This window comes from Neovison vison, chromosome 7 (genome assembly GCF_020171115.1).
Source record: "Neovison vison isolate M4711 chromosome 7, ASM_NN_V1, whole genome shotgun sequence".
Taxonomy (NCBI): Eukaryota; Metazoa; Chordata; class Mammalia; order Carnivora; family Mustelidae; genus Neogale; species Neogale vison.
In genome coordinates, this window is record NC_058097.1 from 12,304,389 (window position 1) to 12,331,313 (window position 26,925).

General features: G+C 45.9%; 1 protein-coding gene across 2 annotated transcripts in view; it reads left to right on the forward strand.

Moving 5' to 3' along the window:
* The window catches only part of GLG1 (golgi glycoprotein 1), a 164,803-nt gene extending 140,305 nt beyond the window's left edge, over positions 1 to 24,498 (forward strand). Inside the window, exons 11-27 of one of the 2 annotated variants that reach the window (XM_044255739.1) lie at positions 695 to 848; positions 1,618 to 1,755; positions 3,967 to 4,053; positions 5,356 to 5,418; positions 6,180 to 6,293; positions 7,385 to 7,473; positions 8,379 to 8,496; positions 9,938 to 10,030; positions 11,559 to 11,696; positions 13,347 to 13,470; positions 14,152 to 14,294; positions 14,485 to 14,586; positions 15,530 to 15,637; positions 17,187 to 17,307; positions 17,896 to 18,002; positions 19,420 to 19,582; positions 20,626 to 24,498. In XM_044255739.1, the coding sequence (XP_044111674.1) occupies positions 695 to 848; positions 1,618 to 1,755; positions 3,967 to 4,053; positions 5,356 to 5,418; positions 6,180 to 6,293; positions 7,385 to 7,473; positions 8,379 to 8,496; positions 9,938 to 10,030; positions 11,559 to 11,696; positions 13,347 to 13,470; positions 14,152 to 14,294; positions 14,485 to 14,586; positions 15,530 to 15,637; positions 17,187 to 17,307; positions 17,896 to 18,002; positions 19,420 to 19,582; positions 20,626 to 20,702 (1,939 nt within the window). In that variant the 3' untranslated portion in view covers positions 20,703 to 24,498. Of the gene's footprint in view, positions 1 to 694; positions 849 to 1,617; positions 1,756 to 3,966; positions 4,054 to 5,355; positions 5,419 to 6,179; positions 6,294 to 7,384; positions 7,474 to 8,378; positions 8,497 to 9,937; positions 10,031 to 11,558; positions 11,697 to 13,346; positions 13,471 to 14,151; positions 14,295 to 14,484; positions 14,587 to 15,529; positions 15,638 to 17,186; positions 17,308 to 17,895; positions 18,003 to 19,419 lie in introns of both variants that reach the window. The other variant, XM_044255738.1, reaches the window with a different exon arrangement.
* The last annotated feature ends 2,427 nt before the right edge of the window (positions 24,499 to 26,925 follow it).

Sequence of the window (26,925 nt, forward strand, 5' to 3'; positions counted from 1 at the left end):
AATAACAAGGTTTACTGAGGTTATTATTGCTCTAATCAAAATCATCTTAATTCCTCTTCTGTAACTTTTTCACCTACGATCACAAATTGCTTCATAGGCTTAAAAGCTACTCATTAAGTGTTAGCATTTCTCCTACCATTCAGTAGCTGTCCCCCAAAGTTGACATTATGATGTGGATAGAATTAAGCATCCATTGGTCTGATCTGGAGAAACAGCAGGCTCATTGCCTTAATCCATTGTCTCCAGAGTTCAAAGTTAAATGTCAACGTTTTTTAAAGTTAATAAGCATATTCAAGCAAACTAAAAATAGAATTTACTTACTTGGCATGGGAAGAAGAAAGAAACAGTTTGACTAGAAAGCAAGTCGAGTTGGGAGATTCTGTTTATCTTGCCATTTCCGAATCTTATTGAATCTTGTCTATCAGGTAGGATTGAATTTCATTCATGCTTTGAGAAACCTTATTGAGTGAAGAGTTGTGAATCGCCTGGTGACAGCTCCAGGCCTCATGGTCTCACTTCAGCCAGGGCATGTTAGTGCTGAGTCCGCTGTAATGTGCATCTTACGTAGCCAACATGGCCTCCTTGAGGTGGAACTTAAGCTTCTGCACCAAGATCCCCAGACTTTGACCAATTGACCACTGTGTGTTCCTGAAGAACAAAATTCAGGAATATCTTTTAACTCTTACCCTTATAGGCTGGACCCTGTCTTATACCGCAAGTGCCAGGGAGATGCATCTCGTCTTTGCCACACCCATGGTTGGAATGAAACCAGTGAACTTATGCCTCCCGGAGCTGTGTTCTCTTGCTTGTATAGACACGCCTACCGCACTGAGGAACAGGGCAGGAGGGTAAGCACCCAATATTGACTTCATTTCTTCTTATCTGCCATTTGTTTTTGAATTAGTTTGCTGTATATTGTTCTGATGTCTGCTGTCGTCGGAAACTTGATCAGTGTATGTGGCAGGGAAGGGCTGCTGCCCTTCTAGGAACTTCATTCAGTGAGTGCTCAGAGAGTTGCTTCACCAGCTTTCCATCTGATTTTACGTTTTCAACAAAGTATTTCGACAAAATGTCGGCAGACATTTCCAGTTTTTTCTTTAAATTACTGAAATCTAAATGACAAAGAGACAACTAAATATTGCTGCCCTAACTTCATTTAGCTTAAGGATCCATTAGAAACTCTTCACCAGGATACAGATGGTTTTTAGGCTTGTTTTGAGCTAGGTAAATTTGAATTCAGTGTTCCTGACCCAGGTGTGTATTCTCTTCTGAACAGAAGCTGGCATTCTACTCTGCATTCATAGAGTAGTAGCAGATTAGTTTTCCTAAACAAAAAACTTAAATCCAGTTCACTTTTTATCCATGTACTCTGAGAAAAGGATATTGTTTCATTCAGTAGATTAGAAAACATTGAATCTAAGATCTCCTTCCTTGAGTTGTGGGTTTGTAGAAGCCTCCCAGAAGATTTAATCCTCACTCTGGAAGAGATTTGGGTTATAAAATTCGTATAAGTAGCTATAACATTATTAGTTTCCTAACGCCAGATTTCCTTTATGTGTTGTCTTTTTGTTTTGGTTCTGTACTTTTAAAGTGTTTTGCTTATTCTTTCTCATATAGCTGTCTCGGGAGTGCCGAGCTGAGGTGCAGAGGATCCTACATCAACGTGCCATGGATGTTAAGCTGGATCCTGCCCTCCAGGATAAGTGCCTGATTGATCTGGGAAAATGGTGCAGTGAGAAAACAGAGACCGGACAGGTAACTGACATAGCTATACCTGTTTATCTTATAATAGTAATAATAATAATAATAATAACATTCATGATGAACACTTTACATAGAGTACAAATGCTATAAAATGTATCTCTATTTTTGTTACATAATTCAATATCTTCTTCGTAAGAAATCCTAAGGAAAATTTTCCCTTTGTTCTCTTTATCAGGAATAATTATACTTTTCCAAAGCAGTTGTTTTGTTTATATATTATGGTTACTGTATTTTGTAAATGATTTTCCCTCTTTGTGTTGCCTGTTAAAAAACCTGACTCCAAAGTTATGGCTTGCCTGTAGCAAGTATGTAAGATTTTGTGGTAGGCATTTTGTGTACCAAGCTTACCGCTAGCTTCATCCCACACTTTATTTTTTTTTTAACCATACTTTCTTTTCCTTTTTTTTTTTTAATTTGTTTTAAAGTTATTTTATATTGCTTTTTTTTTCTTTTCTCACCTTTATAAGGTACATTAAAGTCCTTTTGAGGGAGGGCAGGGTATCAACATAAACATAAATAAATACTGGCATGCGTGAATAGTGTGTGTGTTTATTTTTTCCATTTAGTAATTGACAAAATTGAAGCCCATAGGAGCTAAGTATATTGACTTCCTTGGTTACTACTCAGATCTAATCCTTGCCACACATCAGGTCCATTGTCTTACAACCTCTTTATACAGGGGAGTGTAGAGAAGAAACAGCCCCCAAGAATTACATGCATGTTACGAATGGTTCCTAAAATTTTGTGCCTGGTTTGAAAAACGGAAAAGCTACATTAGTGCATTCTAGCACAATAAGTTAGGAGGGAGATTTGTCTTCTGTCTTAAGGCAGGGAAACCAAGCATGGAGGAATAACTACTTGTTTAAAGCTCCAGTAATACTAGAACAAGGTGTGAACTTAGGTTTCCAGATTCCACTTTTACTACTCCAGAACATCCTCTGGGATTAACTACCAGCAACTCACCATGAACAAGAGTTGGGCATTTTTAAGAAGCGGCACTGGCTCACTACTCAGATCTGTTGGCCCTGCCAATATCATTTTCAGCAGTCTGCTTCCTGGGCCTGCTGCGGTTCTGTCAATTTTATTGTGAGAAAATGCCTGCAGTTGAGCTTTCTGCTGCCTTTGTCTAACAAAACAAAGGATGGGGTCATATGGAATCCGAGAGAACAGTTTCCTTTCACACCCCCTTCAAAGTAACATTGAGGAAGCTGCACTGTATTGCCCCCCATCGCTGTGAAGCTCCAGTTAGGAAAGGGTTCTGTGAATGGGATTTTTTCCTTAGCCATTTCTCTTACTCCAGAGGTTTTATGCATGTTCCTTCAGGGTTCTTTACCCCCTTTCTGGCTATTGTATAACTCCTCCAACCCTGCTTGTCCATTCCTATTCTAATTCTAAAACAGATTCTTGCAGATACTAAGTTAAACTTGGTCCTTTAATAGAGCCTTTGCCGAGAAATAGCTGTTGATAGCTTTGGGAAAGTGAGCTCCTGTTCTGCTTAAAACCTCTAAATTTCTAAAAGGAATAGTAATGGATTGATGGTACAAAGTCACTCCAGGTCAGGTTCCAAAGCCCAGACAAGATAGCTTTTTGATGCCCAAACCCTAGTGTGCTCACTTGCTCTGCAGTTTCCCTCAGGATTTTTCCATGTGGGCTAGGGTTAGAATCCCAGGTTTGACTGGGAGGAGCTGTCAGCTCTATGCTGGATTTTGGACACCGGGTCCCAACCTGTGTTGCTTATGAAGGATCTTAAAATACTGCATGTCATTCTACTGTGACTCTGTTGTTCACTGATTATTATTGACATGCAGATATAAAACAGGAGCAAAGATATCAAAACACAGATTTTAAAAATGGAATAACAGGTTGTTAATGGAATAGAGTAAAGGCCTGATAAAATTTTTAGACACTGAGGACATCTGAACATTGATTCTTGTTGGACTTATCGATTTGGCCTTCTGGAGGATTTGTATGGCGCTTGTTTCCCCTTGACCCTATCAACCACCCTGTTACATCAAGTGCTTATCTTCTCTACAATCCCGGTTTGGGAACTCAAATAAAGCTTTAGTGTTCCATTCAGTGAAATAGTTTTTAAAAAGAAAAGATAAGGAGGACCACTGCAAAGGAAATAGATACTGTTCTCTCGGCTTCCCTTGTTCATTTATATAATTGAAAAATGCCAGGGGATTGCTTTCTTATTTGCAGGAGCTTGAGTGCCTCCAGGACCACCTTGACGACCTGGCTGTAGAGTGCAGAGATATAGTCGGCAACCTCACCGAGTTAGAATCCGAGGTAAGCGACTTGTGGCTCAGAGACTACGGGCATCCTGTCAGGGGCCTGTCCTCTTTTCTCAGTCCTGCCCTTTCTCTGCCCCTGAGAGTGCCCATTCCCTTCGTTGGCTTTACAGAGAAGTACATTGTGTTGCTTCCTGAACCCCTTTTCTCATCTCCAGAGAAATATGCTAGACACTTAGCCCTTTGGTTTTCTTCAAAAATTAGAATTATCACAGTGATTAGACCAATCTTTTTCCTCCCCTTTAAGAAAAGATAGCAGCTGTGCTTCAGATTGCTTAATCACATGCATGAATAGTCCAAGCATTCCTGTTCCTGTTCTCTTATCGCAGCTCTTTCAGTTAGGTCATCTGGCAATGTTTGTGTCATCAGTAACAAAATAAAAGCCTGGGATTTCCACTTAAACGTGGAAGACTGAATATGTATGTTTATCCCTGTTTCATCCTGAAACCCACAGAAATATTAAAAAAGAAGTTAGAAAGTCTCGTAGGCATAGACATATTATTTAGAAATACAGAGAGCATTACTGGGGAGAGAGCAGCTAAAAAATGTTAATAAAATTGTCTTATGGGAGTAGAAATCAGGGAAACAGGGGATTGCTCTTTTTTTTCTTATTTTAAGCTTTTTAGAACAGTTCGAGTTGGCAATATATAAAATTACATTTCCCAACTAGTCTTTTTTTTCTTTTTTTCTTTTTTTTTTTTTTGCTTTCTATTTTTCAAAAGTTTATTGCTTTCTTTCATCTTGTATCATCTGCTTCTCCCATCCTCATTGTCCTTTTAGGCTTAGGAGGACATTCTGGGGTGTGTCCCTCGTGAAAGGGAGTTGTTATTTCAGCAGCTAGTGCGGCACAGAGGTTACTGTCTGCTTAAAGACATTCGTGTGCATCCCCCAGAGGCAGTGGTTTGTCATCGTTTTGGGGAGCTTATAAACTGAAGACAGATGTCAGTTACCCACATTTTCATTTGGAACTGCTTAGCCATTTGGAAAAAGTCCAAAAGCTAAACTCCAGGATTACTGTTAAATGCTTTTTCCTCTGCACTGTTCTTAATTCTGCCTTCTCTTTTTTTTTGCTCCGGCTCATGGGGTATCTACCTCTAGAAAAACTTGCCCTTTAGAATATAATGGAGGAACAGTTCAGTCTGTGCTGGGGCTCGCTAACCTAAAAACTAGAATTGCTCCCAAATGTACATCTTAGATTATTTGTCCATCACTTGCTACTGATTCAGAAACACAAACTGCCACTCTTGTCACAAATAGCTCCTTCTAAAGAAGAATTATTATTATGTTTAATCTTCTACAGGACATTCAAATAGAAGCCTTGCTGATGAGAGCCTGTGAGCCCATAATTCAGAACTTTTGCCATGTGAGTAATGTCTGGAGAAACAGAAGAGGCATAAACCAAATTCACTGGGACTTTGGCCCTCAAGTATATTGCACTTAACCTCTCCAGCATATATGACTCCTGAGTGAAAGTTGAAAATGTAAACAGATTCGGGTCGGGGGTGGTGGGGGGGTGCCACGATCCTGGAAAACCTTATCTTATTGTGCTTGGGAGGTGCCCTGGTACGAGGTTGGCAGGTTGGCGGCAGTCATCGAGATGCCCGCCATAGGGGATCCCGCAGCGAATCACTGAGCACCGCTGAGGTGCTTCCGCTTCATCATCTCAGGCTTTGTTAGCACTGATGATAGCTTCTCCTTGTAAATTGAATGAATTCTGTTACTTTATTAGTTTATTCACTTGTTGAACTAGCTAAATGGTGGGGGTGGAGTCATGCGGGAACCATAAGGATCTGACAATCAGGAGGCAGCATTGGGTGTGATCGTGAAGCCAGCTGCTGACAGCATGGAGTTGGGGTGGTGGGGGGAGTGGGGGGGGTGGGGCAAAGCCCCACACAGGACATGTTCTTGTCGCAGCTTGGTGCAGGGCAACTTGCTGTGCAACTTTTAGTCCACTAAATGTTTATCCCTTATAATTTCTTAGGCTGATTTTGATATAAATTATGATATATCATGTTGAGGGAGGCCCTAGAGTCAGTCTAGTTTTCATTTTTTTTATGAACTGGGGTGCAAGATTTGTTCATTAATTGTTAGAAATGAAGTGTAAATGTGCACTGCCTTCCCCAGGACGTGGCAGATAACCAGATCGACTCTGGGGACCTGATGGAGTGTCTGATTCAGAACAAACACCAGAAGGATATGAATGAGAAGTGTGCCATTGGAGTCACCCACTTCCAGCTGGTCAGTAATGCCAGGCAAACCCTGCCTGTCTTGGCTGCCTGGATTCTTCTGAATTCCTTTCTCTTCCAGAGCGTCAGAGTACCTCTTCTATGAGAAATCATTTTTTCCAAATATGCCTTTTCCAGGTTCTCAAAAACAGTGGTCTTTATCCACTATGGCCAGGCACAATGGCAAGTTCTGGGAATGCAGTGCTAAATAAGATGGGAGTCTGTTAAAAAAAAAAATTTTTTTTTTTAAAAAGATGGAGTCTGTACCCTTAGGGAACAGGCAGCCCAGTGGGGATAGAGATGAGTGACATTGCTTGCTTTTGTCAGGTGTGTTAGCCTTTGCTTACATGGCTGGTATCAGTGGGATTGCCATTTCATGTCTCTGTTCAGTGCAGCAGTCCAAATGTCTATCAGTACACTAGACCCTAAGCCTTTTTCTCTTTTAAATCCTATTGCCATATCAGGACATCCAACTAAGGTTAAACTGTATTCAAAGTTGGCACAGATCTAAAGGAAGTGTTTCCGGTAAAACAAGCTCTTCCTTCCCACAAGGATGAAATCTGTCATCTGTATAAAATTGATCTCTTCTTGGGGCCTTTGGTTTATCATTTGCCTTTACCAAATGATATTGAGGGCCTCTGAGGGCACCCATCCCAGACAGTGGGCTCCTTGAGCAGACAAAGCCTGCCCTTGTCAGTTCTATGTTCTAATAAGAGAAAGACACAAAAACACATTTAAACGTAAATACAGTCTCAGGTGGGCCTGTAAGGAAAAATAGAGCCACCTACAGGGTGGAGGGTGAAGGAGAAAGGGGTCTTCAGAAGGAGGTGTTTGAATAAAAGTGCCAAGGAGGTGACAGAGCAAACCATGGGGGATCTGGGAGAAGAAGAGCCCTTTTGGCAGAGGGAGCAGCGTGACTAGAGTGATAGGGAAGCCAGAGTGGCCATAGCAGAGGGAGGAATGAGGAGGTGGGTCGGTCATAAAGCCCGAGACAGAAGAGGAGTTGCATAGGGCCTGGAAGGCGGGCATCTGCAGTCTTCAAGCGCATTGCTGGTTGGAATGTGCCACAGAGCTGCTCATTTTCTTTCACATCATCTTTTTCAGGTGCAGATGAAGGATTTTCGGTTCTCTTACAAGTTTAAAATGGCCTGCAAGGAAGACGTGTTGAAACTTTGCCCCAACATAAAAAAGAAGTATGTAGCTTTTACTTGATTCATTCTTCTTCCCTAAAGTCTGGACAAATACCCTGTGTTCTGGTAGGATTAGCCTTGGAGGCCAGCACACGCTGTGGTAGTATGGCCAAGCACTTGGATTGTGTGGCCAGATCATCTTTACAGCTGCCTGGAGCCACAGGGACCCAGGCAGTTCTGCCGTGGAGAGGCCTGGAGGCCGATTTTACTGTTCCCAGGTTCGAGCTGTCTGACTGAGGAGGCAGATTCAGGTTGCACACTTAGAGGAGCAAGTTGCAGCGTGAGTGAGAGGTTAACTGACTTCCTCCCAACATCATCCCATTACGTCAGCTCTTCCAGAGAGCAGCAGGGGTTTTTACTGAGTTAAGAAGTATAGTGAAGGAACGAACACTTGATTCATTTAAGAATCAGGTCTCAATGAGGAGAGTGATGTGCTTTTACCATATGGCTGCCCCAGTTCTTCCATCTCACTCTTTGCAAAGGTACATTTCTAGAACACATCCTCCTCGTATAAACCAAGTTCCCATTTTGCTTAGGTTTCTGTACCTTTCAGAAATGGATTTCACCATTCATCAAAGACACAGTCTAGTTAAGAGCCGCAATCCTCTCTGCTCACATGTTTGTAACAAAACAAGCATTGAACTGTCCTTGCATACATGTCCCCCCGCCCTGGCCTACCTGCCAGTCAGGAATGTAGTCCGCCTTCAGCCATTTGTAACATACACAGTCAGATTACTGCTTTCGAGGCTCTGAAAACACAGTGAGACTTCTAGAAAGAGCATTCAGAAGCATGGTAAAAGGGGGTCATGCACTCTGGGGTGGTGGTGTGGCCCCTGCCTCAGCCTGGCTCTGGGCCCTCTGCCCTCCTGTGGCTCCAGCCAGTCTCAGCCTTCTCCTTTCCTGGACAGGGTGGACGTGGTGATCTGCCTGAGCACCACCGTGCGCAATGACACTCTCCAGGAAGCCAAGGAACACAGGGTGTCCCTCAAGTGCCGCAAGCAGCTGCGGGTGGAAGAGCTAGAGATGGTAACGCCTCATAGCACGGCCTCCGGGCCCACAAACACAGGGTCTAGCAGCTTGGGGTGAAGGGTGAGGGCAGATTGGAAGATTTAGCCACTACTGTAATGGTTAAGACTTGGAGTCTTGTGCTAAAATTTTACCATGTGACAGCTTCCTGCTTCACTTTTCCTAAGTGATAAAATATTTCTTCCACGTGTCACTGAAAGTTCAGCCTTAAGCATGTGACACAATCATTGCATCAGTGATGCCCTCAAGGATCAAGGGTCTCTCCCTGTTGTCTCTGCTGTTTGTGGCACCATCTTTACAGCAATCCTGGTTTCCTTCACCATGGCTGCCTACAGTAGCCGGGCCACCTACTCCAAATTCGTGTCCAGCAGCAGACTAGAACAGGAGAAGCCTCCTCTCTTCCTGACGGCCTATAGCAAGGTCCTCCCCCTCAGTGTGTGTGTGTGTGTGTGTGTGTGTGTGTGTGTGTGTGTTTGGCTTTTTTGTTTTTGTTTTTTTTTGAGAGTGAGAGCATGAAGCTGGCCAGGGGGGTATGGGTGCAAAGGGAAAGGAAGAAGCAGGCTCCCCACTGAGCAGGAATCCTGATGCACGGCTGGATCCCAGGACCCTGAAATCATGACCTGAGCCAAAATCAGATGCTTAACTGACTGAGCCACCCAACCGTGCCTCCCTCAATTTTCATCTTTCAGTTTGAGATCTGTGCCCGCTCCCTGAGCAGCAGCACCCTCCAGGGGAGTGCCGCGCACGGGTGAGCTGACGGGTCGTGAGGTGAGACAGCTGTCGGCAAGTCAGCTGTCGTGTGCGCTGTAAAAGGAAACCTCCTACTTTACTTTTGAGGTTAAACCATGTTAAGAAAACAGCTAAAAGTATGTTTAATATGTTCTGTATTGTGAATCATACTTACTTCACCTCAGTCTAAGCAAAAACTAGTAACAAATACCGAATATCAATAATACCGCAAAAGCTGCATTACCAGATTTTCGCATAGGGTGGGAGCGATTCAGTGATAATTATGTTTGACTGGAGCTAGCGTTGATGTCCTCTTATAATGGAGACTTTGGGTCCCTAGCTTTGAACCTTACTCCTTCAGTAAAATAATAATAATAAAAGTAAGATCCTACATTTATGTAATGGTTTTGACTTTCTGAAGTAGTTTCCGCATCATATGATCTAACTTCATGTCACAGCAGTGCTGTGAAGGGACCGGGCAGGTGACAGCATTTTGTTTTGCAAAGAAAGTCCAAGGCCATCTAGCTAGTTACCAGCGGGATTGAAACTAAATACCAGCTTTCCTTGTACTGTGGTGGCCACACTGCTGCTGCTTTGCTGGGTGTGAGTTGTGGTCACTAGGTAAGATCTAGTCAGCACCTGAGTTGTAGAACATTTGACATCGTGAGTTTAGAATAAGCTCACTTTTCCATACTGGCTCCCTCCCGTGCAGACCGAGGACATCCGTCTGGAACCAGATCTGTATGAAGCTTGCAAGACTGACATCAAGAACTACTGTTCCACTGTGCAGTATGGCAATGCTCAGGTGACTGTCTCTTTTTCTTTTCTAATTGTGAAAATGGGAGGGTAACATTTTAATAATTCTTTGGTGGTGGGATGCGCCTCCTCACATTCTCTCCAGCCTAAACATCCCCTCCTAAGCTTTACCAGACTTCTCCCAGAGTACGTTCCTTACATGCATTCATCTTGATCTCCTGTTCATGGTCTTCCCTCTTTCAGGTTACCTTGTCCTGCCCCACCGTGTCTTCCTGAGACATGCTTCCTCCTCTCCATAGCTTTCCTAACACCATGTACCTCCAAAACTGATTATTCCCTTAGTCCATGCCCATTACACAGAAGTTCTTGACTAGTTCTTTTTCTTAACATAAAAGTCACCTGGGAAACTTTGTTTCCTTAACGCACAGAACAGGGTCCTACCCAGAATTGTCAGGAATGAAGTGCAAGCACGGGATTTTTCCCGTCAGTGTTCTTCCAGAGGCTCAGCTGCCTTTTCTAGTCGGGGGCATTGCCATGGTGCATTGCCCGCAGTTGCTGTTTTTTCAAACACTGCCATTTCCTTCCTTCTGGAACTCGTAGCAGATGGCTGGAGTGTTTGAATCTGTCCTCCTTGTCTCTTTTTCTTTCATACTTTCCATGTCTTTGCTCTTTGTACTGCACTGAGGTAATTCCTGAGTTCTACTTCCCAGCGTAAAAATGTATTCTTCAGTTCTGTCTGTTCTTCTCTTTACAGAGACCACCAATTAGGTTTTATATTTTGTTCCCAAGATCTGTAATTGGTTCTTTTCACAACCATCTGTTCTTGCTTCTGGTTTACCATTTTTTTCTGTATTGTTCTAAGGATCTTAAATGTATTTTTTTAATTGCTCTGTTACTTTTCCCTCTCAGTTATTTGGTGATTCTTGGTTGTTCCTTGAGGATTTCCTGGAAGTCTCCTGACTTTATGTACAGCCCTAGTTATTGCAGTTTCCCATCTGCTTCCCTTCATCATTTGTTTATAATATCTATAAAGTGGAATGGGAAGGGCAGGTTCCAGGATACCTTTAATTCACTATCTTAAAATCCATCATGTGGCACTTCATGCTTTTATGTTACCCCCCCCCACCTTCTTTCTTTCTTTTTTTTTGGTAGTTATTTGTTTACAAAAGTTTACCTTGTGAGACTATTTATCAGGGGTAAGGACTCTCTCATGCGTCTGGTAAATGATGAGTTGAACTGAGCCTCCTAGCTTGTGCCCACTGTCTAGTCAGGGCTCTTGCTCCAGAGAAAGGCAGAAGAAACCAGGAATCTTGAGTGGGTTTCCTTCCTTTTAGACTCCAGTGCAGCCTGCTCAACTCATCCACTATTTTTATATAGTCTGGTTCACTCTTAGCCCTGAAGCTGTAAATCTATAAATATAATTCTCCTTGGTGAGCAAATTCTGATTCCTATTGCCTAGGAATTCGGAATAGAGCAAAAGATGGGGGATGCACTAAGAACCGAAGGCTGCTGTCAGAACACATGAGTTAGCAAGCCGGGATACACCCCTTAACACAACCATAATTCTTGTGCCCTAGATTATCGAATGTCTGAAAGAAAACAAGAAGCAGCTAAGTACCCGTTGCCACCAGAAAGTTTTTAAGCTACAGGAGACAGAGATGATGGACCCAGAACTAGACTACACTCTCATGAGAGTCTGCAAGCAGATGATAAAGGTAAGGACCCCAAACCAGGGGGTGGTAAGCACAGGGTCGGTAAAAACAACAACATAAGCTTCTTTAAACGTCGGAACAAATCTGTGTAATCTTACCACTCAACCTGTTCTATACAGATGAGACTGTGGTTCTCACAGTGTGGTCCTTTAGCATCACCTGGGACTGACCAGTGCTTGGTCAGTCTGGGGGCTGACCATATCTACTGAATCAGAAACTCTGAGCAGAGCTGTCAGTTTTAACAAGTCTCCCGGGTGATTCTGGTGCTGGCTCAAGTTTCAGAACCACCGAGCTAAGCTAACTGAGCTCACCTTGACCTAAGGCATGAGTGAATAGATACCCAGTAAATACATGATTAGTCTTTGAGGGTGGGTAGTGGTCAGTACACCGAAAAAACCACCACCAAGTGTCCTGATCAGCATCCTTCCACAATCAAAAGGCTTTTCTCTTCTACAAGTTCTGTCTCATACACTTCTCCAGTAAGCTTTCTTTATAGCAGGGCTGACTTGAGAACCTAGATGCCAGTTCCTGGATCTGTCCCCATATATGAAGAGATTAAATTTGAAGTTCTCATGCCTTACTTAAAACAAAATGATTTATTATAATTTACTTAAAAAATAAAATGCTACTTTAAAACAAAGTGATATTTTTTACTCTATCAGATAGCAAAGAGAATTGTGAAAGTTAGAAGTGTCTTTAGCTGGGCCTGGTAGATTTGAGTCCTATGTAAAAGTGGAACTGTCAGGGCACCTGGGTGGCTCAGTGGGTCGAGCCTCTGCCTTTGGCTTGGGTCGTGATCTCAGGGTCCTGGGATCGAGCCCCGCATCAGGCTTTCTGCTCAGTGGAGAGCCTGCTTCCCCCTCTCTCTCTCTGCCTGCTGCTGTGCCTGCTTCTGATCTCTCTCTCTTTCTCTCTCCGTCAAATAAATAAAATCTTAAAAAAAAAAAAAAAACCTGTCAGGCTTTGATTTGTGGGAGTTTTGTAAGATTTTGATGACTTTTTCAGCAATCTGAAGTAAGATATCAGTAGACTGTGATTAGCAGATAGACTGTTGATTAGCACATAGAGGTGGTATTTATTTTTAGTCCAAAGTGGATCTCTCTGACTTCAAGGACACTAACAAGTGTACAGAGGCTAGCCGCACAAACTTTGATAGGATTATAGCCCCCGTAGTTAAAAGATGAACTAGCCTGGTCCCTTCCCCACATGCCTGTTCATGTTGGCTGGTAGGTAGTTTTTAGTTTCCCGTTTGGGTTGGGCATGCCTTGAGGGCTATCTGGCCACCTGTTATGGCATTACGTTCATACTTAAATAATACTTAAGTTCAAGAGATGTCATGTAACGTAGCCATGTAGGTACAGAGTCTGTCCTATGTAAAGTAGGAAACGGGGTAGTAGAACTGTGAGCAACATAGTAGTGAAGAGATGAAGAAAGGGGAAATTGAGGCTGGGTTCAGATTCAGACTTAGCTCTTTCTCTTGTACCACAGTCTCTTTTTTTTTTTTTTTTGAAGGTCAAGCAAAGCTTTATTTCCTGTACCGCAGTCTCTTTAAGCCGATGCTGTCGTTAGCACACCAGTCGATGGAAGAGTGATATGGGCGCTGTTAATTGCCGTATTTGGGTAACTGCTTTTGTAAAACTTTATTTCTTTCAGAGATTCTGTCCAGAAGCAGATTCCAAAACTATGTTGCAGTGCTTGAAGCAAAATAAAAACAGTGAACTGATGGATCCCAAATGCAAACAGATGATAACCAAGCGCCAGATCACCCAGAACACAGGTAGCATCATAGCCTGGCTTTCCCGTCCCACTGAGTGTGGCTTCTGTGCAGTTGAGTTGACATATACCAGCCTCATTAAACTACAGTTGCTTTGTTGGCCGTGGGTTTTAAGGGAACAGTCTGGATGCAATAAGCAAAATGGCTTATTCTTCCTTCAAAGAGTAGCTGGGAGAACAGAATGGAAGTCATAGGAAGGAGGAGACAGAAGGAGTCAGGACGAGAGTTCTTTGAAAAGTCTAGATTCTTAACAAAACTTCCTGCATGTGGTAGGAGAATGTATGGGTAATGTCTTTTAGAACAGAGAAATTTCGGCTCTTGTTGCAAGACCTTGTAACATAATGGGTAAGATGAGTCAGGTAATCTCAGTGCTGTCCAAAGCACCTGTTATGGGAAAGGTTGGTGATGGGAGCTTGGGCTTTGTGACAACTAGCAAGAATACTGGTGCCGGCAGAGTGCACGGAGCCGCTGCAAAGTAGAATTCCTGGGGTCTCTGTGTCCACCTCTCCTCTTTCATTAAATTCTGTTGCTGATTGAAAACAGCATAGTAAGGGCTCTGTAAACATTTAGCAAATAAACGAATCAGTGGTTCATTTGTGGTCACTGACATAATATGCCCCCCTTCGAAAGGCAGGCCCCCCTTCTTATGTTTGTGAATCAGGTATTTACCACTTTCCACTCTAGATTACCGCTTAAACCCTGTGTTAAGGAAAGCCTGTAAAGCTGACATTCCTAAATTCTGCCATGGCATCCTGACGAAGGCCAAGGATGATTCAGAGCTGGAAGGTCAAGTCATCTCTTGCCTCAAGCTGAGATACGCTGATCAGGTAAACTGGCTTGGACTCTCGCAGAGGTGTGTTTGTAGAGGACCCTCGACGCCCCCGTAGTTTTTCCTTCACAAGTCCCAAGCTTGCTCCTGCTCTCCCAAAGCCTTTTTCCTACTTTCCCAAATCAGGGGCCAAATAAAAAGCTGAAATTGCCCGATAGGCTGATGAAGTCTCCCTTTGTCACCCGCAGCGGCTCTCTTCAGACTGCGAAGACCAGATCCGGATCATTATCCAGGAGTCCGCTCTGGATTACCGACTCGATCCCCAGCTCCAGCTGCACTGCTCAGACGAGGTAGGGTTTGGGTATGAAACTGGTTACAAACAGAGGTTTTTGGAGAAATGTTTATTGGAAAAAAGTTCTGTATTGTCTTTCCCTTCAGCTTTAAATGCAGGATAGTTGAAGGCCCATCTTCTGGATTCTCCATTGTTTGAGTTTCTGGTTCTCTGTGACACTGAATTAGACTTGGCACTGGTCCCGTCACTGTAGTGTTGATTCCATATTTCTCTGTTGTCCTAGTTCTCCTTTATTATATGTCATGCATACATATGTCTCCGTGTAGTTTGTTCTTCCCTTCTCCTCATTCTGATGGTCAACCTAGAATACCCTAAGACTTGCCAGAAAGATAAAGTGCTCTTAGATTAGCACCAAAGAAATGCCTGTCCTTGGAAATTATTTGACTTTCTAGCTCGAAAAGGCCATGTGAAAAACTGGCCTTGTTCAATACATGTCAGTTTTAGGGGATCATAGCTAAAGATTTTTATAAGAAGTTTACTCATAAAGCTGTCCAAGGAGGGCTAAGTTTTTAGTTTTTGGTGTGGACTGTGTTTTAGAACGCCTTTATATGTTGGTGTGTATATTGCCAAGTTGTGAGTCTGGGTTGACCCTGCACCTTTTAAAGCATTTGCTTTTAGTATTTCACTTGGCTATATCACCTTCCTCCTGTGTCATCAAGGGTTGCCTTCTTTGTGACCAGTCCTGGGACAGTCTTGTCTCTAATTTTGGGATTGACAGCATAAAGATGGGTACACTGACTGGCTTTCAACTCTGTGTGCCAGTCCTTGGAAAGAAGAATGGAGTCTGGCAGTTCGTACAGGAGGGAGGGGAGTGAAGTACATTGGGAAACTCTTGGAGAGGACCTGTGGCCTCATGTGGGAGGATCACCAAATCTACAGACTGCAGAGACAATTCTGGTGAGAGTAGAGACAGCCTTGTGATTCATGTGTCTCCCCGACAGATCTCTAATCTGTGTGCTGAGGAAGCTGCAGCCCAGGAGCAGACGGGTCAAGTGGAAGAGTGCCTCAAAGTCAACCTGCTCAAAATCAAGACAGACACCTGTAAGAAGGTAACCACCACCATCGGATGCCTCTTCTCCTGTTGCTTTCACTCCTTTTTGTTTTTCCTTCCAATGCTGTCCTCTGACATCTCAGTGATAACATCGAAACCTTCCTCCCCAGAATTATACACTGTTACCTCTTAGGAAACTTTAATTGGGTTCTTGACAATTAATTGCCTATACCTTAAATATTCTTTCGCATGTCCTACTTTTTTGCGAATAGGTCTCATCCCCATGGCCAGCCTGTTGTTGAGGGGCACCGTGAGTACACTGCCAAGAGCAAAATGTCAAGTCCAGCATATCAGTACATCCTCTGCATCCGTGAAAATCATTTCAGAAACAGCACATAAAAACAAAGTTAACAAAATACAACTGCTAAACGTATATTATCTTGCAGAATTGCTACTGAGATGATCTATTTGATCTTTTTCAAAAAGCTTTTTCTTTTCTTGAAAAGTGCTTCAGTGATGTCACTGTTGAGTCACTGTGACTTTGTACACGGCTCTTTCATCTGCTGAAATGCTTCCGATTGCACATGAGGAATAAGGGGAGTTGGCGGAAAGCTAAATCCAGATACTTTCCTTGGACTGCTTTGCCATCAGATGATCCCATTTAACCTTAAGGAGGACTTTTTGAACAATATTTGAGTTTTGGTTTTTGTTTTCTTGTTTTGGTTATTGTTCTGTTATAGAGACTATATTTAGTCTTTCCATGGAAGGCAAACTCTTTATTTAAGAAAGCATTTCTGGGGGCGCCTTGGTGGCACAGTGGAGCGTCTATCTCTTGGTTTCAGATAGGGTTGTGATCCTTGGGATCATGGGATTGAGCCCCACGTCAGGCTCAGCATAGAGTCTGCTTGAGATTCTCTTTCTCGTTCTCTCTCAAGTAAATAAATAAATTTAATTAAAAGTTAAAAAAAAAAAAAAGGCATTGCTGGCCTATTTTTACCTCCTGTTTCATCGTGTATAAATGGAGAGACTGCAGAGCTGATTTCAGTTCCATCACTTTTATATTCCTCTTGTTCGGAACATTTTTAAACTCAGTAAGAATTGTTCTTGCAGTAAAATTTATGCTCTCTCAGTCTTTTTTTTTTTTCTTTTGAGGATAATAGAGGTAAAGTAAAACATTTTGCAAATATTGACCATTGTTTGGGAATTTTAAGATAGCATATTAGTCTGATGATCAGATTTCACATTTTTCAGTCCTCTTAAATTAAGGAAATAGCTATATTATACCACTATAAATACCAACACTTAGTATTTAATAATATGGCATAGCAGACTGGCAAAACCCAAATGTGATTTTATAACCCCCTGCTTTACTTTGCACATGGCTTTGCTTACACCAGGTCTCTGAGTGTATTTATGGAATCAAATCAGTTGCTAAAAGTCTACATTCTTTGCATCATCACCAGTTTGCCACCTGTCTCAGCAAGTTCTGTTGTTAATCTCAAGCTTCCCTCCTTGACTTTTTTGTTTGTGTATAAAGTATATGCAGATGACAGATCTGATGCATTTCCTCTCTAAAAGCTCTCTCTGCGATGTTTTTCCCTTCCTAGGAAGTGTTAAACATGCTGAAGGAGAGCAAAGCAGATATCTTTGTGGACCCAGTCCTTCATACAGCGTGTGCGCTGGACATTAAACACCACTGTGCAGCCATTACCCCTGGCCGAGGGCGTCGTAAGTCACTGTTCACTCTGACCCTCTCTGAGCTCTCGCTCGGACTCCCCTCTGCGAGTGCTCACAGCTGCTCCATTCTACAGCTGCAGCTCAGCCACAGACAACATCCTCTGGGGGCCTGGTTGACGCTGCAACTAGGGTTTTGTGGCAGAATGAATTTAAGAAGAATCCTGCAGGTTTGAACTGACCTAGCCATGACCAGATGTACGCACCTGATGAAAAGGGAGGGTTGAGTTACTTATCAGGAAAGCAAAACTTAGTCATCATCACCGCCCTCTTCCCCCTTTTCCAAACTGGAGCTGCTTCATCAGCTTTCCCAGTGGCCACACTGGGCAAATCCTGGTAGAAGGTTGTTTCTGAGCCAGATGTGCCCAGTAAAAATGAGAGAGGTTTTAAGGGATGGGCAGCTGGCCTTGGAAGTTCAACATTCTTCTTCATGTGAAATCTTGGTTCAAGTTTCCTAGAATGGATTTAACTTTGTGTAGCCTCCAAATCTGCATTTTCTGGTGGTGAGGTCCCTTTCTCCCCAGCCTTATGGAGATTTCTGTTCTGGACAGTGTGACCCTTCTTATCCCTTTTCTTCCACAGAAATGTCCTGCCTCATGGAGGCCCTGGAGGATAAGCGGGTAAGGTTACAACCCGAGTGCAAAAAACGCCTCAATGACCGGATTGAAATGTGGAGTTACGCTGCAAAGGTAAGGACTGAGGGAGTCTCCTGAAACAACCACCTCTGTCGGTTCCCCAGATCCTCCACCGGCCTTCCTGTCCTTGCTGCAAGACCAGCAGTAAGGGGACTTGAAAAGTCTGTCCGTGTCCTTGAAGCTTCCCCAGCTTGACCACTTTCTTGAACAGTTCCTTCTGTCACCTGCATGAAAGGTCAAGGGTAACAAGCAGACAGGAAGGACCATGAAAAGTCTTCACACCCAGATGGAAGGGAAGGGATCACAGCTGTACAAGTAGCAAGCACGTCCCTCACCCGTTCTTCCAAGGAAACATAGTCAGCTTGGAAGCCCTCGGTTCAGTGCGGCAGCGGAGGGCGCCACGTTAGTCTCATCCTCACTCGCCATCTCCACGGGTCAGTTGCTAAGTTGCTGCAGTGACTACTGATCACTTCCTGTTGGCAAATGTCAGTGCTCAGATTCAGGTTCATCTGAAACCTCCTTGTGCTATGCGATGAGTAGAGAAGCAGATAGACATAGCCACATGTCTGGGCAGACCCTCTCAGGTACCCAGGCTAAGTTGAGAACCGAAAAGAGCAGGTCCGTGTCCCTGTGCACCTGGGGAGCCTTTGGGCCCTGATTCTTCTGTTGTGGGCTGCATAGAGGTCCATTCGAGAAAGCAGAGAGGAGCCTGGGATGGAAACTGGCTAGACTTCAGGTCCATAACTGTGGGAGCGGTGCCGTGTGTTCAGTCAGCCTGAGTCATGTTTACACAGTGTTTCTACCGGGGGCAGCGCTCACGATTTAATGGTGAGTAAAAGGAAGTTAAGATACAGAAGTAGCATCCAACACATTCTCAACTGTTCTCTCTGTTTATAAAAATAAATCTGAATACTTAAGAGCTTGCGACATTGTACAAGTAACCATCTCACACCCCTTGGGCCTCTGGGTCTTCAGCTGTAATGTGGGATTGGTTTGAGGACTAAATGACTAAAAACATGTCAGTGGGGCCCCTGGGTGGCTCAGTCGGTTGAGCAGCTGACTGTTGATCTCAGCTCAGGTCATGAGTTCAAGCCCCGCTATGGGCTCCACGCTGGGTATGGAACCTCATTGGAGAAAAAGCAAAACCACTTGGAGCATTTTGCCAGGGCCCCACCTGCGGTGAGGTCCCTAGTGTAAGGGCTGCTGCCAGGTTGGTGGTGGAGGTCACCGTGATGGATCATATGAGATCCCACCTCTTTGTGTTTGTCTGTATTTTCTAATTTTATTCAGTAGATATGCACCATATTACAATCAGGAAAAGGAATTGTAGCTCTGTGTTTGATTTTCTTGTCCCTCGTCTTCTCTCCCCAAAAGAAAGGGCATCAACTAAAGATTGAGGGGGGCCAAGTTAGAGCTAACACTGCCCCAGCACAGTTCTCTCAGAGGCCAATGCTGCGGTGTGTCGTTCCAGGTGGCCCCAGCAGATGGCTTCTCTGACCTCGCCATGCAAGTGATGACATCTCCGTCAAAGAACTACATCCTCTCTGTGATCAGTGGGAGCATCTGTATATTGTTCCTGATCGGCCTAATGTGTGGACGTATCACCAAGCGAGTAACACGAGAGCTCAAGGACAGGTAGAGCCACCTTGACCACCAGAGGAACTACCTGTCCAGTGCCCGGTTTGTACAGCCCTCCTGTATAGTGTACCCACTCACCTCGTTCTTCTCAGAGGTGGCACCAACACCCATGTTAGAGCAGCTGCAGGTGTCCTCTGCATTGTCCCGTCTCCGACTTCGCCCGTGTCCATGGTGCCCTCCTCCTCCTCGACCATTTTGTGCAGCAACAGCAGTTGGCCGCTTGGGTTATTGCCTGTATTGGCAAATTTGGGTTTACCTGCCCGTAGGCAAATCTCTCTCATACCAATGGAACTACCAGTACTTCCAGAACCAACTTACCTGACCTGCAACTCAAATGATTTTTTTAAAAAAAACAAAAACAAAAACAAAACACCAAAAAAAAAAAAAAAAAATTTTTAAAGAAAGAAAAAAATGTATATAGTAACACATCTCCTCCAGGCTTGACTTGGGCAATGGGGTTATTTCTTCTGTGCGACTGTAAAGCGAAGGCAGGACTTTAAGGGAAAACACACCACCCAATATGCTGTTACCGGGATGTCTTGCTCATTTCTCAAAAGCACCTTTGGACCATGCGGGGGCCATGGACTTCACCGAGGAGTGGGAAACCACTAACCAGCCTGCTCTGGGTCTTGTTTTCTTCTGCTGAAACAGTGATGCCTTCCAGTTCCCACCTTAATAGAGCCACTGCTGGTCAAGACACCACGGCCATGAGTATTCCTATGATCTCCTCACTTCAGTGAAGTAAAGCAAGCATGAGCTTCCCCAGGCCAAGGGTGAAGGGTTGGGGAGGAGATTGAAAGTGTGTGAAGCTGGTCAGTCACTTGATCTGCGCCGAGAGGCTGGACCCTGAGTCCCAGGGAGCAGGATCCCAGGCATCTTCCTCCTCCAGGCTAGCACAGGACTCAGTCCCATTTGGACTGACCCTGGTGGGGATAGTAGTAGTTTAAGAAGGCCTGCCGGCAGGCAGTAACCACACCATGGGAGGGAGCTCGGGGCGGGAAGGAGGGGCAGGGATTGATTCACTTTGCTTTATGCTTCGGGCAACAATGCAGGTCCGAGACAGTGGCTTATAAAGATTTAGCGTGGTCTCAGGGTGTGACTGGCCGTCCAACTTGACCCTTCTGCAGGCTCAAGACCGTCTTCCCAGACAAGTTCCCTCATGCCTCTTTGTGGAGAGGACTTGGAAAGTTACTGTGTTAAAAGATGGAGCCTATTCTCCGTGGTTTTTTTCCTTTCTGTCCATTTGCTGTGTACACCCACTGTAGTAGGCATTGGCCAAATGTTGTACTTTGATGATTCACCAGTCTTTCCAGAATCTGAGCTTGATGGAAGCAGTCTTCCTGGCCGTCCTCCCTCGTCCCTCCAGTGTGGGATGACAGGTTTGGCGTGTACAGGGGAGTGTTGCAAGCATCAGGGTGCAACCTGGCACACCTTGGTTTGAGTTTGGGGCCTGGAGTCACGGTGGCTGCACAAGGGGGCGGCATGTACAGGAGGAGATATATTTATATAATATATATTTTATTAACCTGTTAGACGTCCACAGAGTATTATAAATCACGTGCCTAAACTGTCCACATAGACCATGGCGCCCTTCCTTGCCCTGCCCCTCGTTTGCCACCATCCACATGAGCTGCGGGACCTACACCACATTTGTCTCCCCTGAAATGTGTTCGATACAAAGTGGGTCAGTGTGTGGATCAGTTGATTCAAATTACTTCTAGTCTAATCTGACTGACATATATTTGAATACTGTGGTTTTCTTCTTTTTCTTGTTGCTACCCTTCCTGGAGGCAGTGGGGTCCAGAAGCCAGCTCTGTTCCCCTGCCTAGGGTACTTTAAGTCACCAAGGGGAGCTGCTAAGCTGCTTGGTCCCCTCATTCATGCTCTTAGGGTCTTCCTGATTCTCAGCACCTACCCTGGGATTGAAACTCTTGGAGTTCGGGCAGAAGCCCCCTACTGCCACCATTGTGGAACTGAATTGGGCTGGTCCGCATGGTCCACCTCCAGGAGTGCCCACCTGAGCTGTGGGAGCTTGGGAATGAGAACTGGGGATGTCGTCTAAACGCCGGCCCCCACCAGCTTCTGGCATGGCTTACAGGATAGAATAAACGTTCACCGTTTGGTGAGTGTGCGGGTACCGCGCTCCATCTGTACATTTTTCCTCCCAATGTGTGTAAAACATCTCCATGGTTTAATGTGTCTTGACATTTTGGGTTTGTCTTAGTTGTCTACAGCAAATCTGGAAGCCTGAGAAGGAGTTTGATTCTTGAAGCATTTGTCATATTTAGAAATAGAATAAAAGGGATAATTCTGCCAGTATTTTCAGTTGCTTGTTGCTAGAAAGCATTTCACCATCCTGCTTGGAATAGTTTCAGGTGACCCGTTCTTCAGAGTCCCAGATAGTGTCCTGAGCAGTTTCTACCTCCAGGGGGCCCAGCACCATCCGAACCTGCAGCTCAGCTGTCTCCGTTCTGTCCTTCAGTGGAAAAACACGGGTGCTGTGCCTCATGGATTGCGGCCCTTATGGGTCAGTCGTGGATCAATCAGCTAGTTGAGAGTTAGTCGAGAAGAGGAAGCCGTGGCCCTAGTGGAGGAGCCAGTGATGGACCTTGTCCTTATCTCTTCTGGTGTCTAGCCCAGATGGTAACAAGCATCGGGTGATTGGTGGGGAGGTCCCCCAAGGTCAAGGCTTCAGGCAGTTGCTGCAAATTACAGTAGCCAGGTAACTCATCTGGCCTTGTCAACTCACTCCGGTGTCTCAGGGAGTCCTACTTCGTGTGCTCCACGACCCTCAGGAGCCAGGAGGTTACTCTCCCGGGCTAGAGGCTCTGCGGTACAGGAAATCAGAAATACAGGCAGGCTGTCAGGAACAAGACTGTTCCTTTAGTGTCTCTCACAGAAGGGTAGCTCTGGAGGTGAGACCTTTACTCTGGTGCGTCCCTGGCCTCCTTCTGCTCTTGCTGCTGTCCTAAGAAAAGTCTGCTAGCAAGACGTGCTGAGGTGGGAGCAGAGTAAGGCTTCACCCTTTCACCCAGAGTAAAGGTTCACCCCAGCAGGAAAGCCTTCGTCCTCTGCATTCCCTGAAGACCCCTCGGCTGCCACTCCTGTGCTGTGTGTCCAGTCGGCTTGTTCTGAGCCGGCCTGTCCGTGGAAGCCAGGGATTCTGGTACTCGCAGGCATCGGCTTGAATTCCCTGCAGGCCTTCCACTGTCTCATATCCTGCACTTCCTTTTCTGGGGGACAGTGAGCAGCTCTGTGGGGGGAGAGGGAGGGAGATTCTGCTTTCCCAGAAGAGGTGACTGAATGATCAGATTTCACTTCCTCCCATTTCCCGAAGTCGCATAATAAAAGAATCCAGTAGTAAAGAGGTCTGTATTACCCGTTTTCGTATCATCAGACAAAATGGAAAGGAACTTACATGCCGACTTTTATTTTCCCAAGAGAAGATTCACTTTCATGTGTGCGTATGACTTCCAGAAATGGCTCCCATCCTCCCCACCCCCAGGCTGTGGTATAGCTTCTTTCCCAAAGACCCCACTATAGTGTGATTCATCCAGGGAGAGGTGGATTGCTTCATGGGGCGGCCTCCTTACTTAGCTGGTCTCAAGTTCTTCTGAGGAAAGGCTTTCATTTCCTGTTTCTTGCCCTCTCCCACCAAAAACTACCCACACCCCGACTACAGCTTATGTTCAGTGAGCAGATAACGGAGAGCCCCAACGCCAGCCAGCCCAGCCCGACACGTTCAACCTAAATTTTGCCGTAAAACAAAGGGGAGACAGCTGGTTTGAGTTGTGTGCCGTTAGGTATATAATACTTATATTTCAGATTCTTACAAATTTGAGAAACCTGGCAGATCCTTTTTATTTCCTACCATTTGGACGGCACATGCCTCACTTTATGAAATGCAGTGCTCCAGTAGCCTGAGTTTCTCCTGGGCCTTTAGGGACTCCCCTGTCTTCACCTCTTCTCTCCTGGTCTCGATTCCCAGGGGCTGTGGACCCAGACCTGATGTTCTGGCCTGCCTCTTTCTTAATGTCTCCCTCTCTCATCTGTCTTCGGTCAGCCCCCTCTCTAGTACTCTCCTCTTGGTCTTCCTCTCCATTAGGACCAGGGTCACCTGTTAATAGCAGTCAAGTTCAAAGGCGAAGCCCCCTTCCTGCCCCGACCTCAGACAACAGATAAGTCCTACAAACTCAGACTGACTTTTCATAGTGACCAGCTTCCCTGAGCCATCTAGTGAGGTCACCGTGGGGACCCAGGGAGTGTTCTCGTCCAGAGCACAAGGTGGGACTCTCTGCTTGGACTGGGGTGACAGGATCCTGACGGCGGTTTCCTCTCCTCCCCTCTCCCAAGATCTGTCACCACACACCATTAGGGATGTTGGGATACGGGCAGTAGAGAGACCTGCCTAAGCAAGGAGAAAATTCAGATAGTGCCTCTATGTTCTGTTCTTGCCTTCCCCCATCATGGAATTGACACCTGGACCCCAGAGCCCAGTAGGCCTGTGCCAGAGCCGGGGAGGCAGGAGCGGGCCCCAGGGCAGGCTGCTGCACACGGGCCGGGGCGGCCACGGCAGCGCTGGGCCACGGCAGGCTTCCCCAAGCGGCTCCCGTGGCTCAGCGTGCCCAGGTCAGTCCCAAGCAGGAAAAAGACTGAACAGCAGATGCTGTGCGAGATCTTAGGCCTTGAACTTTTTTTTTTTTAAGAAAGAGAAAAAAAAGTAAAATTAACAAGCCTCTTTTGTAAATGATTTTTCTTTCTATGTATAAAATCCCGGCAGTTCCTTGTTTTTACATGTTCATGCTGTGTAATTTTGAGATGTTACTGAGATCCTGAACATAATGTGCATTTTTTTCTGTACAGATGAAATGGGAGAATTTAATAAAGAGTTTGCAGGTTTTTACTTGTGAAATCTTCTCTGGTGACTGGGAGGACCCCGCAAGCCCCCTCCCTGCTCTGCCAGGAGCGGCCGCGCGGCTGTGCCGTGGCGCTCACTGCTCTCGCCGCTGACTCGCCGCGTTCGCTGGCGTCCTTTGTCTCCTCGGCTGGGACGGTCAGGCAGCGTAGGACGCAGGACCTTTGGAGGAGAGCCAGAGGCTAGATCCAAGGTTTTCTGTCAGGCTGAGGTGCTAGAAATGATTCACTTGATGGTTGTGTTTAAGGCACAGCCTAAGGCTCTCCTGGGGAGAGCTCGTAGCGGGGACCCGGCCTTACAGACGGCACACGTGGATAGCAGCAGTGGCTCCCGGCCACCTTCCCGCTGGGGCCACAACTAGGCAGTGTTTCTTCTCCGTGCCCCACCCTGTCCCCGTTGGTCAGCGCTTGCCTCCCCATCCCAACAGCCTAGTGACCTTTGTGACCCTATTCCTGAGCCTTCCGCCGCCTCCACTGTCAGCAAAGCTAATTTGCGTCAGGGTGTTCCGAAGTCCTCGCTTTAAGGAGTTGGCATGATAGCAAGGATTTCTCAAAGTAGACGTGCGTGTACTGGGATTCAAGTGCTGGGATGCCCAGTGGGATGACTGGGGGGTCCTGGGACCAGGGTTTCTTCTCAGATCCATTTTCGGCTGCTGCCACATAGGTGTAGCTTAGAGGCCAGGAGAAGGTGAAGTGTAAAAGAAAGGCAGAAGAGGGCTTGGGGGCCTTTGAGCCTGAACTACAAACACTATGTAGGGAGCTCTGGGCAGCCTTCACCCTGAATGGGAGGAGTCTGGGGCCAGATTCTCTAGAGTCCTGGAAAGCCTCCCCCCTGTGGTGTAAGCGTGGGAAATGAGGGGCTGGGTTCAGGCTCCTTGTCACTGGTATTCCCACAGAGGAGAAGTGGGTTACCTTGCCCCACTGCACCTGGCCCCTCAAGGGGACACTACTATGGTCATGGGGACCTTGCTGCCTTAGCAGTCTGATCGAATCCCCTTACCATAAAATTTTGTGTAATATTTCTGATAAAAGATCCTTGACCAACTTTAATCCTCAGAGGCATTTGGCATTCGTTCTCAAAACGGGGTGTAAGAAGGGGCGCCTGGGTGGCTCAGTCGGTTGTGTCTGCCTTCGGCTCGGATCATGATCCTGGAGTCTCAGGATGGAGCCCCACATCTGGCTCCCTGCTCAGCGGGGAGCCTGCTTCTCCCTCTCTCGCTCCGTCTGTGTTCTCCTTCCCTCTTTCAAATAAATAAAATCTTTAAGGGGTGGGGGGTAAGAATGAAAGGATTTTAACCAAAAAGAGGAAGACCTCAGATACCCAACTCTCAAGCAGATAAAGAAGTAAGAGAGGGTTTGTGTGACCCGGCTTTCTCAGTTGGTGAGCAGCAAAACTTGATTGTCTGCCTCAGCCATATGTGTTTCCCTCTGACAAGCCAGACTGGCTTTGGGACCTGGATGACCATCAGGTTCCAGGCTGGGGTGGCTGACCTGTCCCCAGAGTCAGCTGACCCTGGACAGGTCTCCCCAGGGTGCTGTTGGTCTTGGTCCTACGATCCCACCTCCCTTGCCCAGAACAACCAACAGCACAGGTATCTTCTCAAATTTCCTGTATTTATGGAAGAAAAAGGGGCACCTATATAGGGTAACAAAAGGCAGCAGACTAGAAGGAAGCTGGCTGGAGTAAGGAGGGAGGGTCCAGTACACAGGCAGCCTCTCAGAGGACGTGCGACCCACTGGGACTTGGCCCCTTGTGCTGCTCTGCAGCCCTGGCAGCCTCCTGCCAGGGCACCTTCTGCCCACCTGCGCCCTGGAACCAAGGGCTGCTCCTTGACCCTGTCGGGTGAGTAGCTTCGTAGGCTGGGCCCAATGGCAGTGATTCCTCCAGGGGGCAGCCAAGATCAGGCCATAGGTCAGAGCTGCACCCACCAGTCCCACGTAGCAGTCGGCCGCAGCAGTGAGGGTCTGTTCCAGCTCTGCTTCGAGGGAAAGAGCACAGCGTGAAAGTCGGACCCACCTGCCACCTCCCCCCGCCCCGCCACCCCCGATGCTGCCTCCTTCTGAAGAGGTCTCTCTGGCTCACTTGATCCTCCGGGAGGTTCTATTACTCCCCATTTTTACAGATAAAGTTAGACTTAAGATCTGTAAGGGCAAAGACGGTTTGGACTGGGGGTGGTAGGTGGGTGGGTGGCTATGAAACCGAGAGAAGGTAAAAGACTCACCCAAGGTGCCACAGAAAGTTGGCAGAATTGGGACTAGACCCCGGTGCTGTTGACTAGGTGGGTCTATACCCTTTCCAGCCAGAATCTGAGGGCTCACCTCTGACTCTGCATGGTCCACAGGAGCTTCCCAGACCCTCCTGCAGGAGGGCCCCTCTGTTCTCTAAGCTCTTGAATATCCTGTGTTCCTGCCCCTAAAACCCTTA